This window comes from Liolophura sinensis, chromosome 6, assembly GCF_032854445.1.
Source record: "Liolophura sinensis isolate JHLJ2023 chromosome 6, CUHK_Ljap_v2, whole genome shotgun sequence".
NCBI lineage: Eukaryota > Metazoa > Mollusca > Polyplacophora > Chitonida > Chitonidae > Liolophura > Liolophura sinensis.
Window position 1 is genome coordinate 59,895,929 of NC_088300.1, and position 16,179 is coordinate 59,912,107.

A 16,179-nucleotide genomic window follows, 5' to 3' on the forward strand; every position below is an offset into this window, starting at 1 on the left:
GTTATATTGTTGCCTGAAAACCACATATCAAGTCTATCATTTCCTCCAGCCATCACCAATACTGTTGCCTGTATACCACGTATTGAGTCTATCGTTTCCTCCACCCATCGCCAACACTGTTTGCCTGCATACCACGTATCGAGTCTGTCGTTTCCTCCAGCCTTCGTCAACACCGTTGCCTGTATACCACATATAGAGTCCATCTTTTCCTCCAGCTTTCGCCAACACCGTTGCCTGCATACCACGTATCGAGTCTGTCGTTTCCTCCAGCCTTCGCCAACATCATTGCCTGTATACCACGTATCAAGTCCATCGTTTCCTCCAGCTTTCGCCAACACCGCTGCCTGCATACCACGTATCGAGTCCATCGTTTCCTCTAGCCTTCGCCAACACCATTGCCTGCATACCACGGATCGAGTCCATCGTTTCCTCCAGCCTTCGCCAACACAGCTGCCTGCATACCACGTATCGAGTCCATCGTTTCCCCCAGCCTTTGCCAACACTGTTGCCTGCATAGCACGTACCGAGTCCATCCTTTCCTCCATCCTTCGCCAAAACTGTTGCCTGCATAAAACGTATCGAGTCCATCGTTTCCTCCAGCCATCACCAACACTGTTGCCTGTATACCACATATCAAGTCTATCGTTTCCTCCAGCCATGGCCAATGCTGTTGCCTGTATACCATGTATTAAGTCTATCATTTCCTCCAGCCATCGCCAATGCCGTTGCCTGTATACTGCGTATCAAGTCTATCGTTCCCTCCAGCCATCGCCAATACTGTTGCCTGTATACCACGTATCAAGTCTATCGTTTCCTCCAGCCATCGCCAATTAAAAATTCTTGAGCACATCAACCAGCTTATCAATCAGTCACTCATATCCAGTCAATATGGAACCATTATTACTTGGAAAAAAAAAGCAGAATTGACGTGGTTTTTCTTTTCTTTTTTTTTTTTTTTTGTTCATTTGCTGTAGCTATCACTTTTTTGTCAGCCAAGAGATCACTGTCACTAGGTGACGGGTGGGTAAGTGCATTTTGTTGCATTTCAAACAGAAATACTCGTAGTTACATAAAAATCAGTCCTGAAGTTTGTCTAGTGCAATAAATATGGGCCAAAACAAAATTGAAGAATCATCCAGATTGCCATATGCATTGTAGATACATATATTGTTCAAAATCGATAAGCCACTGTGACTTTCGTCACAGAAAACGTGAAGAAACTGAAATTCGTTCAGAACATGGAAAACATTCCGAGCTACTCAAACCCATTGCACGTCGATGAACCAAACCATGTGACTTTGTTTACATTGGTTTATACTGGTTTCCGACAAGGTCACGTGACTGGTTTCGGAAACCAGTTTTATTATTTTGTAGTTTCGTTCGAACAGAAAAAGCGCCTGCGAGTTGTTCATGTATTTTAGTGGATATCCTTATGAATTTTGCCACCAACAAACATGAACGCCCGCTCACACGTGTTTGAGCTGGTATGTTACTTTGCTATCAATTTTACTATTGTGGTCAAACTAGCGAATTCGTCTGACGAAAGCTGTCTCGTCAATGAAAGACAGGATATGTAGGGCTGGTGTTGTTGAACAACAACAACATAACAAATGTCAAATGACGACGGAAGTGTCAGAATAACCAGTGACACACTTGTTATGCTTTGTTTCTTCCCAAATTTTAAAAATTAAATCACTGCATACGTTTTCCACGAACCACACTGTAAGGTCTCACAGTGAGCGTTCAAACGATTATTCCAATCTGTGAGTTAAATATGTGTTATATTTCATTCGTTTTTGTGTAAAATATGCCTAATGCAGCACTTTAGTTACCTGCCTTCAGCCTTCACTTGATCTAAGCTATGTAACTTTAATAATATTCTATTGTGCGAATGATACAATTATTGGCCGCAAGCTGCACATATTCATATCTTCACAGTCATTCAAAAAACTATATTTTAAAATGGTATACAGAATGCAGTCTGTGTGACATGCGTTGTTCCTTTTATGTTTTAGATGGTAGAGGGGCGACAGATTGAAGAAGTTGTTTTAAGTAAGTCTACTACTGTATATGAGTATATTATTGGTTCCTTCTTAATCATTTTACTCAAAGCTTACTAATATGTTATATCCTAAAAATTGCAGAAACATCATTTGTAAAGAAAAGCTTGCGCTATAAATATCACAGGTGCACACACCCAATACTTGAATGGCACATTTAACCAAAGTCTCTCTTTTTCTGACAAGGTCTTGGTAATTATTGTCATTAAGATATGTCCATGTACATTACTATGCATTTCTCACATGTTTATTTTGTAGGCATTTTCCACTCTGTCCTTCTACACAGAACACATGGGAAGGTAAATTATTGAATTGTGTTGTTATTTACTGGATGTGGAAAGAGTCTAGTACAAAAATAAAATATGAAAGCCTAGAAGTTGTTAGAAATGCATTGGTGATGCATACATCGTCATTAATAATTAATATAATAAACTGTTGAATAAAATATTATATTTGAATGAACATGTATTAGTAATATGTGTCAATACATGTAATTTTCGTTGTTAACAGCGTTTTTCAGTGTTTCGACATCAGTATAGAGATAAATGTGTTGGCATGGATTTTCAGTAAAAAGTTTCAGCTTGGGAAACAGGGAAAAATTTGTACGTTCCAGGGTTTGCCTCAGCTCATTCTTTTCCATGTAAAATTTCGATTCTCGTCTCATATTTCTTTAGATTACATGGTAATTTAGGCTGGATATTTGTGTTCAGTTCCAGTACAAACAGGAGGGAAGCTACTCCATTGGAACCATTGGATTACAAGATGTTGACTGTGATTTTGTTGACTTCACCTATGTGAGTATACATATATTTCAGCATTCAGCCTCTTTATAGTTTTGGAATCATTGAGAAAGAGCAAAAATATTTGTCAATTTGTTTGTAAAGTTTATACTTTTATCCTCGTATTGCTTTTATATATTGTGTTATCATTTTTGTGTTGACTGTCTGTAGGTGAGGAGTGCTTCTGAAGACTTGGACAACTTGCTGAAGAAGGAAGTGTCAGCATTCAGGGACATGTTACGTAGTGTGGATGCTCCACATTCTGGTCAGGTATATACAGAAATTTTGTTCTGTGTATACCAGCATTCCACTGGATACAACTAACTTCTATTGTATACAGCATACAGTAGTTTTCTTCTGTACACAGAAGTCACCCACTATATAGAACCATCTTTGGAGTTCCATTCTCTGCAGTGGTGGTCCACTTGTTTAGTTCATAATTATAAGCAAGCAAAAGGAGCAGCATAATAGATTTTAGTAGATTTTCTGTACTCATCATGTTGATGTTTGCTTCAAATGTGTATTTAATTACATGTTTCTGAGTAGTACTTGGCATTGTGTTTCATGTCATATGCTAGAATCATTATTGTGAATACTTGTGGATCTGAAGTTTACAAAAATAGTTTGTTTTTGTTGTACAGTGTTTTGACATAAATGCATGCTATGAAGTATTTGTCATACATCAAGTTGAACATACTGTATGTTACAGATATCATTAGAGTTTCACCAGAAAAAGCGGGCCAGATGGCCCTTCCCAGCAGAGTGTATCCCCTGGGAGGTATGGACGATCAAACTGGATGTCATCACCTTAGCTAATGAACATGGTAACATCATCCTCTATAGCATCAAAAAGCCTTGTTAACTTATCAAATTTATGTGTACGATAACATTTGATTTTTACTAGCACGGTTATAACATTAGTCAATATTAGTAAGGTTCTCAGAATCATTAATTATGTGTCCATTGTAATATGTTTCACTTGTGAAGTTATTTGTGCGAGGCTTAGACAAAGTTAACCAGCAACTGTATAAACTCCTGCACCATATAAACATTGGAGATGTAATTCTAAGAATACTTTTTATAAATGTCAGCTGCATTAATTGCTGTGCAATTATAAATTGTCCTGTAATTATGTCTTCATTGTTTTATTGTTTACATGGTATATGTTTTTTACATAAGAGAATGAACACAGTTGTTTGTTTGTGTTCACACAGAGCGTCAGATCTGGAATGAGAAGGTGGGAGAATTGTTATCAGAGAAAATACTCTATGTGGCGGACATATTAAACAGACATGAGTACGTGCCAAAAATGCCCAACCAATCTGAACTTGAGCTCATCTTCGATACTAGCTTTAGTGATATACAGCCGTATTTGTTTAAGGTAAGATCAGCCACCATTACATACTGCTGACAGGTAAACTAATGTTATGCAGTTCAGAGCAACTTCCATTAATTAAAATGTATAACAAAAACTGGAAAGGAAGAGAGCATTATAGCAAACTACCTGTCTTCCTTCTGATCAATGCATGCATGTTGATGTTATTCATTCTGGCATTTTTAATTGCTACATGCATATGTGTGGATATACAACCATATAAATAATGAAACTCTTAGAAGTGCGTTTGCTTCATTTTTCAGATTTCTTTGAAAGTGAAATCTTTTTCTCATCATATGACCTAATTCATTTGTTTATTTCAGATATCTCACCAAACTACTGGACCTACATCATCTTCTGTGGGAACAACCATGAGGAAGCTTATCAAGGATACCTTATCTTTATAGACAGAAAAATGTTCACCCCACAAGGGTAGATGTTTTGTGGTGGTGTTTTACTCTATGTAATTGTGTATTGTTAACATTAAACAATATATGTGCCATGTTTTTATACCATAAGTTCATATCAGGGCTGTATGACACCTTGCCAGTTAAATGTTGTGTTTTTGGTAATTGACTTTAGGATGAGATTTAAAAAAAAAATGCAGAATCAGGTTATAGCTCGTCATTCAAGTTAAGTTTTTTTTTAAATTTGAGAAGTGATACAGTATGAATACATAATTGTGAGACAAATGTTCAGTCTGCTATTGAAGTCTAGTACTGATTGCTCAGTGATGTATATATTTCATGCATGTTTGTAATTTAATTTTTTTCAATATTGTATAGGCAAAGTGGTAAGTGTTCTATTATGTACATATTATGCCATTGTTTTGAGCTTAGCTTTGTAAGAAAAGTTAAACATCTCAAATGGAATGGATAGTCAGTACCTAATTATTCATATATGTTTTAGATTATTGTAGTCATGAAGAGTGAAGTTAATTAATACTCATGAGATTTGTTGTTGTAGTTCCCATACTTATGGTTGATAACAGTTACATTTTCCATTACATGAAGGCATCCTCATGAAAATGTTTCAGGTGGAATTCAGTTCAAAATAGTTGTATATGCATTGAGATAGCATGTTATCATCTGTATACCGAGATACATTGTACCTGGTAAAAGAGAAAATCATGTAATTACTTAAAATGAACAATCTCCCAACATATTAGTCAGTATGTATAGCAAAGTCTGAAATTCTTATGGAAAACGCTTTTAGTGTGTTTTGAGTGTATGCTGTTTCCAGCTAAAAGCTACATGTATGTTTGCATATTGATTTGGAATGATAAAAAACATCAGTTTACAAAAATTCTTTTGTTGCGTCTTTTGAAATGTGATACTAAATGATTGATAACATACTGACGATTAAATGCATTACAATTAACCAATCTTATAAACATAACAATGTTAAAGAAGATCCTTGTGGTTCAAATCTGGTCTAACAAGTGGGGATAACTCTTCAAATCTAAATATCGGTCAAAGGGAGACAATCTTTTATTCCGCTGAACGATGGCGGTTGATGGCACAACGTGACATTATGTGTAAATCGAAAGCACAGTATGCCAGCGTGACAACCCTATGGCAGACGCACTTGCTCAGTAACGAGAGACTGGCTGCATGTTTGTGTTCTCTGAGATGATGGAGCTTGGTTCTGTTCAGAATAAGTTGGCATGTGTATTTGAAGTAGAAGTGTTGCGTGAACCGTCCGACAAACGGTGTCATCAGTCGTACAGAGTTGTGGCAACAGATAGACTCCGGACGGAAGCCATCGAACATAATGTTGTCAGCGCTGTTCCGTCCGAAAAATTGGACGGGACTTGTGTATTGATCTCAGATTTTCAAGGTGCATACATGTATTCCATGTGGTATCGTCTCAGTTCCGGTAGTGGTCAGTTCATAGTGTCCAACCAAGTGTTCGTTGGGCAACCATTAATACATTAGGCCTTATATCAGTTAACGCAGGTCTACGTCTGATTAACACACAATAACAGTTAGACCAAACAATAACATTAAAACGTTGTTTATTTGGGCTAATATAAAACTGACAAGCTAAATTGGTGAATTTTGGTTACACATTGGTTTATAGGTAAATTTTTGTGGAGAATTGATGCTATCATCATTTGTGAAATACATGTGAAAGTTATTCTCATTCACTACGTCATTATTATTCCCCTCTAAAATTATAATCTGATTTAGTTTCAAGTTTATTATATTATGACAGAGTTACAACTTTGTTACCAATATCTCAACTGCAGCAAACTTTCAACGAAAAAAAAAATCATAACTTAAAATGCAGATCTTTTTGGTAGGGTGATTTTACAGCGGATATAGTGTAAGATTAGCCCAAAAGGAAATTATGCCTAAATTTATTCATTTATTTGATTGATGTTTTACACCGTACTCGAGAATATTTCATTTATATGACAATGACCAGAATTACGGAGGTAAAAAAATCATCTTTCAGAGGTTGCTGGCAGATTTTCCCAGGTAGGACTGCAGAGGATATCTGCATGAACTGGAGAGCCTCTGTAGAAGCAATATAAATTTCTATTTACCAAGTTAACATGAGCATGACCAGGAGGGGGAAAACAGTTAACTTGGATTCTGTTAGACAACAAATGTTACAGCTGGTAAATATACTGCCTATTTATTCAGTTACATTAAATACTGGTACTTCAGTCTATTTTTAACAATTGCTGAAATTTACCTACATTAATTGAAGCCTATAACTGTTATAAATTTCTTTACATAAGTGTTTAAGGATAAGTACATGCCACCCATTATATACCCCGCTTGCTTCAACAACATATGCCTATGTAACACTGTTCAGTGATAAGTTTTTTCAGACTGGTCATTTTGTGACTTTTGTATCTTTCAGGAAAACCTTGGCTGTGGGCACGTCATGATCGTAAACCCTCGAAGCAGGCTGAGCGGAAATTCAGAGCCTTTCAAAGCAATCGCAAGCACCTGTCCAATGAAGGAGAAGAGGCTGGAGAGGAATTTGTCTGGAATGTTTCAAAGGACTTCAGAGTAATAAATACACCTGACCTATCTTGTTATGCATTTTAATGCTCTGTCTGTTCAACAAATGTATAAGCACATTTCTAATTAAAATTTACCAAAACAGTTTCAGAGTACATGTAGTCAGGTCTTATGACAAAACTTAATGTTCAGAATCAAAAGACACCATCACATACTGCTTTTCAGTTACACATAGCTATTTATATTATTTCAGCTAAGGTATGTTACAATGTATTATCGAGATTCTTCGTGTTATGAAAATGTAATAGGCAGGTTTCCAGGTATTAGATTAGCACAACAGTGTGACGACCCTTTCTCCCATTTACAGTTATTAGTTATGTGCTGTTGAGTAGTGGACATCAGTACTAACTTTTGTGTTTTTTATCTGTCATCAGGAAGTTCCCGAGCACTGGGTGGCAGCAGCAGGAGTAGAGAGTGTGGCCGGAGTCCCTCAACCAGAGTCCAATGGTCACATCCCTGGTAACATGACCACTTATCTACTCTTCATGCAGCAGTCTCAAGAAAACCCTTCTTATTTGAATGGCATATTATGCAGATCTGACATAACAGAGTCATCAATGCATGCAAACAATATGCACACCTGCAAATTGATTGATCCATTGGTGATTAAAACCATCCTTTGCATATAGTTTTCATTACCATTATTTTATATACTTACCCAAATTACACTCCTCTGTGCCAAAAAGTGCCATGGCATCCAATGATAAAACAGCCACAACTTTGCTTGCCGTCATGATGCTGTAGAATGTTGAGTCTTGTAGAACAAAGTTTGAAATATAAAGAAGGTCGATTGTCTTTAATAGTAAATAACAGTGGATGAATTGAGCGTGTGATATAGTTTACAACTGAAAATTTCTCAGCCTGCCAGAGAATAAGTATGTGTCGATACTGCATAATTGACAGTTGAAAATTGTCTTGTGAGACAGTTGTGTATCATTGAAACTTTTATATTCTATGAGAAGATGTAGAGCATTTAAAGCAACAAATGAAATCATTTGATTTAGGAACAGTACCATTTTATGTTAATGATACTTTTAGGTTTGTAACATAGTCACTCTTTCAAATGATTTACATGATTTTACGAAAATGTTTAACAGACCAGATATTCAGTATTCATATTTGTGTCTATTACTAGTCCAGTCGTTAGTTACTTCCCTCACTTGACTGACAGAATGTGCTTAACTGTTACTTCTCTTTATTTCATCTGTGTTGAGGATGACTTACACCTTCCTGTTGCTGTTTTAGGGTGGGTGCCAGTGGAGCCGTCCTCTAGACAACACTGCTGGCATTTGTCAGCTGTTAACCTTCACCATGGTCTAGCATTAGTTCTCAGGTATGGCTTAATTGCTCTAGTACATGTACGTGCCTCTTTACTATAGGGCTTTAGGCAGTTTTGAAGAACACAACTCCTTGTTAATATATGGCCAGTAGTTGAAAGAAAGTAATGTTTTTGCCTCCATAACTAAAGAGATTTTTTTGTTGTTTAAGTGTTTTTCTTTTACAACACACTGCTGGGGTTTTAAAGATTCGCTTTTTGTGCCGTAGAAAGATTGTTTTTTAATGCCATTTAAAATTCTGCTCACACTGGTAGAACTACATGTATGTATATAACTGCAAATTTGCATAGAAACTGATGTTTCCAGAATTTTTTCGTTTGTATTCATGTATTTTAACAGGGAAGATGAGCATGGGGATTTGGAGATTGTGGCTGTCCCTTTAGCAGAACTCGATGGCCACACAGCTGAATTGATTGGTACAAATATCAATGCAAATGCTTACAGTAAGTATGTATGTATTTATGTATGTATGTATGCTTGGGTTTTTACGTCATTCTCAACAACTGTTCAATTATAGGACGTTTGAGGAGTCCTGAGGCGTGTTTACAATGTACCTATACTGTGTCTTCTTGTGGCAGGGCTAGTCTCTGCTGCCATAATCTGTGAAGACACCAGACATTATACCGGCCTGGATATCACAGTTTGTAGAGCGTCCGCTTTGGGGGCGGCAGATCCAGGATCAATCCTGGGTCGAGTCACACCTATACTTTAAAAGCTTGGCGTCCAACATGAAGGGGATAGTGCAGCGACTGGTTGACCCGTATCAGTATAATGGCTCGGGTGGGGCGGCTTATTTGCCTTTGGTAAGTCGTCTCAGTCAAGAAGAACTAGATAAAAAAGCGGTTGAAATCCGTCCTGCAACAAGGCAGATTACATACACCCTGAGGATTCCTTCGTCGTCAAATGATGAAAAATTGTTGAGTACAATGTTAAACCCCAAGCACACACTCACTCACCAGACATTACACCCCATCCAGTCACATTATACTTATACCAGGTCAACCAGGTCAACCAGTCCAACCAGTCCTTTCTTCTTGCTCTACTCTGTCGTTGCTGAGTGTCAAGGGAGGCAGTAACATGTACCATTTTCAAAGTTCAGGTATGACTGGACCTGGGTATGGTAACAGATCTCCCAACTTTGAGGCCGTACAGAAAGTAGCATATCCATCAAAAAGTTATGTTAGAAAATGGATCTAATTAGGTTTTGAATGCTTCTGTTATACTGTTATTACATATATTTTTAGTATTTCTGATTTTGTATTATTTTTAACGACACCATGCAATTGTTAAAGTTTATAAAATATTATAAGCATCAGTTACCCGAAGTATTTTTACATCTGTAACAAAATTGTAACAAATATTCTATACAGTTATGTGTGCCAGTAATGTATGTATATTTCATTTGGTAATGCAGTTTTATACAAAGTGATATCCTCACTTCAGGAAGCAAATGCTAAATTGCTACATGTATTTTGTTTACATATTACAGAGATAGGCACAAAGCAGTGCCCACTGCACCTGTTGATTGTTCATGGCTCTGTTAAGTTACAAAATCCTCCCAGACTCGCTCTTGAAGAACTCAAAGACTGGTTTTCCTCCTCCCCAGCTGGAAAGGTGGAAGGTATTGTGTGGCATTGTGAGGACAAAACACTGTTCAAGGTATGTAATACTATCTCATTATCTAAAAACTGTATTGTAAGAAAATGCCTATGTTTATGATATTCTCCAAATATTGTAATACAAACAGTGAGAATGAAATATAGGCAAATAGTTAAGCAATCTGTTCATCACAATAATTTGATGGCACTTTCATACTCAGAAATTTTATCTCACATGCGAAATTTATTTATTTGGTTGTTGTTAATGCTGACATGTAGAGGTTGGAGAAAGAAGTAAGAAGGTATTTTTGATTATGGTTGAATGTGAATATTTTCTTCTGAAAAAAACATTACTAGCAAATGATTGAAATGTCTTTTTTGGTGTCTTGGTGACAGTCAAAGCTTTTGCCACAAAATTTATTGCCAGATAATTGGCAATTTCATTACAAACGAATCATCGTAACATCTTTCCGAGTGGCAATCAAGACATTTGCAACGAGGTTCGTACCAGTACATGTATTGTTGGTTCAGCTGAGAGTTTGTGATTTTGTCTTCGCTTTCAGCTTCATCGCCATCACCTAGGATTACCTTGGCCTGTGCAGGAACCCATCTTTTCTCAGAGACGTGTCAAATTGTGTGTTGATATGGCCCAATACCATATCACACAACCTGTTAATTCTAAACACTCTGGAAAAGACTTGTTCTTTATGTTGGGAAAGGCTCGAGACAGGCAGTGTGATAGCCTGTCCAAGGTTCATGAATTGCTTACGGCTACCTGATGGTGAGAGCAGATGCAGTCTGATCTTGCCGAAGATTTGTCATTACATGCATCACCAGCAGAACTTCATGTTGTCATGGGAACTGACCAATATTGGAGAAGAGCATGGCCAGTCCCAAACATTTATGCATCATGAGGTATTATTGTCAAATAGTCCCCAAGTATGAATATATCAATAAATGTAAATTTAATCACATTACTGGGTACTTAAACATGCATATGTTTCTTTTATTTGATATTAATAAACTTTTAAGCTTATTGTTTAAGCTGAAAGGTAAGATGTCCAAGCATAGCATTTCTAGGAACACTCAAACATATGCCGTGTCTTATCTACTGATGGATGCTTGTTCCATTTACAGAGACATTCAAAATAAATATACATCAAACTATGAGTGATATAATATATCAACATGCATGTAAAGTAGTAATATATCTTATCTTAGTAGAGCTGATAAATTACCAAGTACAAAGAAGTTTTGACAAGCTTCTAGGACATAACCAGCCATGTGAAAGTGTTCAATTGTTCCAACTTGTAAGCTGGAAAACAGCTTGTCGTCGTCATGAAGTGATGAATCGTACTAAGAAGCAAGATTGTATGACACGGTCTACTGAGCAAGTGAATATTGTTATCTTAGGGAAGGGAGCTGAATGGGAACAACAAAATGAGAAACAGCAGTTTCAGTCTCAGATTTCACGTTAGTCTATGTAGTTTTATCAACTCTTATTATTATTGGCCGGGAATGTTTGGTTGACGGCTGGTAGACTGTGTTTTAGTGCTAAGATTTGGAAGAAAATCTTGCACACTGTTTTCTTGTGAGTTGCCAATAGCTGGATGTCCTTTGTTGCAGAGCGAAAGTTTGTGTTTCATTTGTCTTCATGTAGGTGTAAAGCAGATTTGGAGTGAGCAGCGTGAACCTGCTTGAGAACATATATCCAACTGTGAAGTTTTTCTGCTTGATGGAGAAACTTCTGTATAACAGGCTTGACTTTGTGTGAAATACCTTGAAATTCAGTAATTTACTCAAATTCTTATTAACTTATGAGGTTGAGGTTTGATGCTGTACTGAAGAATATTTTGGTGTACAGTCACACCTTGCTATAAGGCCCCTAACCCCCCAACACCATTTCCATAAGTTACCGTCACCCTTGCTTATTGCCATCTGCCAGGCTCTTTTTCTGAACGACGTGTATTACAACCATTAGTTTTGCCTTCGCTGTTTCGACAGTCATGGCATGATACTACATGTGCATGTGTATTTCAAGATTTTGGCTTGGGCCAGTCAGAGGTGCAGGCTGCTCATGCTGTTACACCGAAGCTTCGATCGTGCAACCACAACCATACAGGCTACATCTACATTTGTAACCATGTCCTACGAAAGACTGTGTGTCTATTCTACTTCATAGACACTTTCACGTAAAGCTAGTTATCCACCAGTCATCATGCGGCCTTGGTGTAAGTGTAGCATTTGTTCCGTACCGCTTGCTTTCTTGATATATGTGTTTGTTGTTTTTTTTTTCTTTGTTATGTTTTTTTCAATAATACAGGTCATTCTATGATATGCTAATACAACGTAATGCTGACTGGATCAGGCATTCGTATACCAGCCGTCAACCAAGATGGGCGTTCCGGGTCAAGAATCATAAGGCTAATCCCCAAACGTTTTCAAACAAACTTCTGAAGATCCATAAAACAAAGTTTGTAAAGTACGAAATTGGGACAGTATGATGCAATGAGAGTATGTAGGGTATGTTATGGGCGAATTTGTAAAAGCACCCTAGTATATAAGTTGGCGATAATAAAATACGTCAGTTGTGCTTTGATCGCAACTGTTCATATATCCCATGTGGCGGCGCCCTAATCCGAACCAAATAAAAGACCTCACAATTGTGTTCTTGCGATATTGAGAACCTTTGTACTCCAGCTATTATAGTTGGTTTTATAGGTGAGGTATCGAAAGATAAATATTTGCATACATGTACACCAAGATTTTTGCTCAAATTTTGTTGGTGGAAGTCAAAAGGTCTACTGAACGTGTATGGACATTGGTTATAATAAGTACAAAGCTTATGAAATGTGACTTGGTATAGAACAAGGCATGAATCGTGACCACAAATTAGTTAAAATTGATTAAATTTACTGGACCCATGTATGAGGACAAGCGTTCATTGCATCATGCGGAAGCCTTGTCGGCTACAACAATTCGGGCCAAGATAATCTGGTTGTCGTCTTGTTGTCCATCTCTTTTTTTGCGATCAATGACTTTTTGTGGGAAATTGTGTGCATATACATGTACATGCATTATATGGGAGAACAATGATCAATTCAGCGTGGAACCGAGAAGATCTTGGGCGGGCAAAAGTTTAACAAAAATTTGCGATCGTGAGCAACAGTGACCAACTGGCGTAGATGGACGGAACTGAGTATAGTTGGATGCTTAGTCGCAGAAAAGAAGATATCAACTCCGAGAGACTGCTGAGTCAGGAGATGTTGATCACAAGCCCCCGTTTACACCGAAAACCAGCGACCGATTGGATGCTCCCAGTCGCAATTAGATTCATCTACGCTTGGTTTAAAAAAAAACGTGTAATATACATATACACCTCGGTATTTGTTTTAAAATGTTATATTTTGTCATAGTTCGTCGCTCTGCGAAATGTAGGCTAACTCCTTAAATACACAAGTACATTTAAAGAATCGTGTCTAAGTGACGCAGATGGGGTTACATGCATAATCTCTTGCTATTAATTCATATATATATATATAGATCGATCTATACAAATGCTTACATAACTGACGCAACTATGTATAAGTGCACGCAATTATTTGCACATACATTCAGATGCAGACGTATATATGAACATTAATTTAGTAAAAAAAAAAATTAGAATTTGACCTATATATACATTATTGGACTTCAAAAAGTCACTTCTATTTTACACTATAATGTGCGGTCGCTGTGAGTTCAAGTCCAGCTCATGCTAGCTTCGTCTCCGGCCGTACGTGGGAAGGTCTGTCAGCAAGCTGCGGATGGTCGTGGGTTTCCCCCGGGCTCTGCCCGGTTTCCTCCCACCATAGAGCTGGCCGCCGTCGTATAAGTGAAATATGTTTTACGGCGTAAAACACCAATCAGATAAATAAATGCACTATGATGCAACAACCATGCATGTGCACAAAGCTTTAAGTAAGCCTGTTCAGCAGAGTTCATGGGCAGTTTGGACTATATCCTCTATACGTAACAGGATACAGCAACACTGATGAAATACCAATGCCACACATAGCTATTGTTAAATAATGTATTACAGCGAAGACTGCAGAGGAAATTACAACAGGATATAGGACTTTGCACATACCGTTTCTTGCAGCAATTTGTGGCCAAAAGTCCAACTTTACTGCATGTGATGACAATACAGTACATTTAAACAATTTTTGACCGGTGATCTCTAATAAATTGTATGTTGTGAACACCATTGAACTTGTTTTACCTAATTCTGCATAAGTCATGGTCGTCTTCGGTCGTACGTCGGAAGGTTTGACAGCAACCTGCGGGCGGTCGTGTGTTCCTCCAATCCCTGCCCTTTTCCCCTTCACAGAGATGCTGGCCGCCACAAGTGAAATACTCTTGAGTATAGCCTACGGCGCAAAACCCCGACAGTCAGCAGTTTTCGGTGATGGTGCGTAGATAGAATAAAACTAGTGACAGATCGGATGCCCCATGCAGTTGCTCCGAGATGCTTCTAGTTGCTATATCGACGTACGCCCGGCTTACAACAAATCGTACGGCATAGGGTGGTTATCAACTGAACTAAATTAATCATGCACTCATATTAGACAGGCCTGTACAGCTATTCTTCGCTATTTGTCTGTTATAATTGTTATAGTTTGAACGCATCTCTGCCAACTATTTAGCTCCATCAACGCACCCGTTAACACATACATACAGATGTGGACATACATATATCTACAAAAGTTACATTAATCTGGCAAAAAAGGCCTACAGTAAGACAACAAAGGAATTTTACAGTGAAATGCGACAACCATGCATGCCCGTTCACAAAGCTCTAGTCGTGAATATGTTCGTCGAAGTTCGTGAGCCATCTGAGAATATCCTAGCTGCAACAGGATATACAGCAACGCGTGTGTGTGTGTGTGTGTGTGTGTGTGTGTGTACAAACACAGTTGCCTGCGGCAATGTGTGGCCCTCGGCTCTCATATATAGTATTATATACTGTGACAACAGCCTTGAGAAATTCTTGAACCAATGACCTCTAATAAATTGTAATTCGCATGATTACATTTGATTTAGCTAATTCTACATATAAGTCATTGTCCTTTCCGTATACGTGCATGAATGGTCGTGTGTGGGTTTCCTCCCACCATAACTGAGACCATTGAGACACGGTGCTATATGGGCCATGTAAATTATTACTATAAGTATTTAACTGCATGCCAGTTAAAACAACTAAAACCCAATTGTGCACACGCTGTCGTCACTACTCTGCATGATTTACTCTCCAATTTATATATATAGTCTTTTAGCTTGGGCGAATTGCAATTTGTCGATTGGCATGCTGAACAGATTTGAACAGCCTGTGTATACGTCAAAGTGTGTAATAATTATATGTCGCAGGGCAGTGTGTATAGTAAACTATGATAGCTGTTATATATTAGAGTATATCACTTAAACCAAAAAACGAATAAAATAATAGCGAATAAGAGAACTGAAAGAAAAATTTAAAGATATCTCACATTATAGCATCTTGAAGTTTGCCTCTTCTATTTATAGTACCCCGATCGTTTCCACTTTGTAACAATATAAGATGAAACTTTCATATTTTCACTTTATAACAATGTAAGATGAAATTTCCACAATCTCAGTACAGCCATGCATGCGGACGCCAAGAAGAAAAGATAATAGGTGGATTTTGTTTAAAGAGATAATCTTCACATTAGTGACCTCCATGAATGTATTTCCGAATTATACTAAAATGAAGGTCGAATCTCGGATCAAAGTGTGGGACTAAACACTGCTTAAACTGAAGCCATTTGCGTAATACAGCGGTATGACTGAATAGGGTTTAATAGGAAGAAAAAAAAGGCTTTTCAATGTCATTAACCGTTGAACGGCAAAATTATGGGCGAGGGCAGCAAAATATGTAAACTATAAATATATGCACTTCCGTTCAGCGCACGCATATTTGCAAGAGTTACTCACA

The 16,179-nt window shown here is 37.6% G+C and overlaps 2 protein-coding genes across 2 annotated transcripts; both read left to right on the forward strand.

Moving 5' to 3' along the window:
- The first annotated feature begins 1,365 nt into the window (after positions 1–1,365).
- On the forward strand, positions 1,366–5,533 carry LOC135468465 (autophagy-related protein 101-like). Its single transcript, XM_064746743.1, has 8 exons — positions 1,366–1,484; positions 2,016–2,052; positions 2,319–2,359; positions 2,771–2,854; positions 3,011–3,109; positions 3,549–3,663; positions 4,054–4,220; positions 4,538–5,533. Exons 1-8 carry the CDS (start codon positions 1,455–1,457, stop codon positions 4,619–4,621), a joined length of 657 nt encoding a protein of 218 aa, XP_064602813.1. The 5' UTR covers positions 1,366–1,454; the 3' UTR covers positions 4,622–5,533.
- Positions 5,534–5,725: 192 nt separating this feature from the next.
- Positions 5,726–12,338, forward strand: LOC135468631 (RNA ligase 1-like). The gene is made up of 7 exons (XM_064746995.1): positions 5,726–6,053; positions 7,089–7,240; positions 7,627–7,711; positions 8,498–8,585; positions 8,929–9,032; positions 10,079–10,248; positions 10,751–12,338. The coding sequence occupies exons 1-7, from the start codon at positions 5,828–5,830 to the stop codon at positions 10,964–10,966; spliced, it is 1,041 nt and encodes a 346-aa protein (XP_064603065.1). The 5' UTR covers positions 5,726–5,827; the 3' UTR covers positions 10,967–12,338.
- Positions 12,339–16,179: the final 3,841 nt, after the last annotated feature.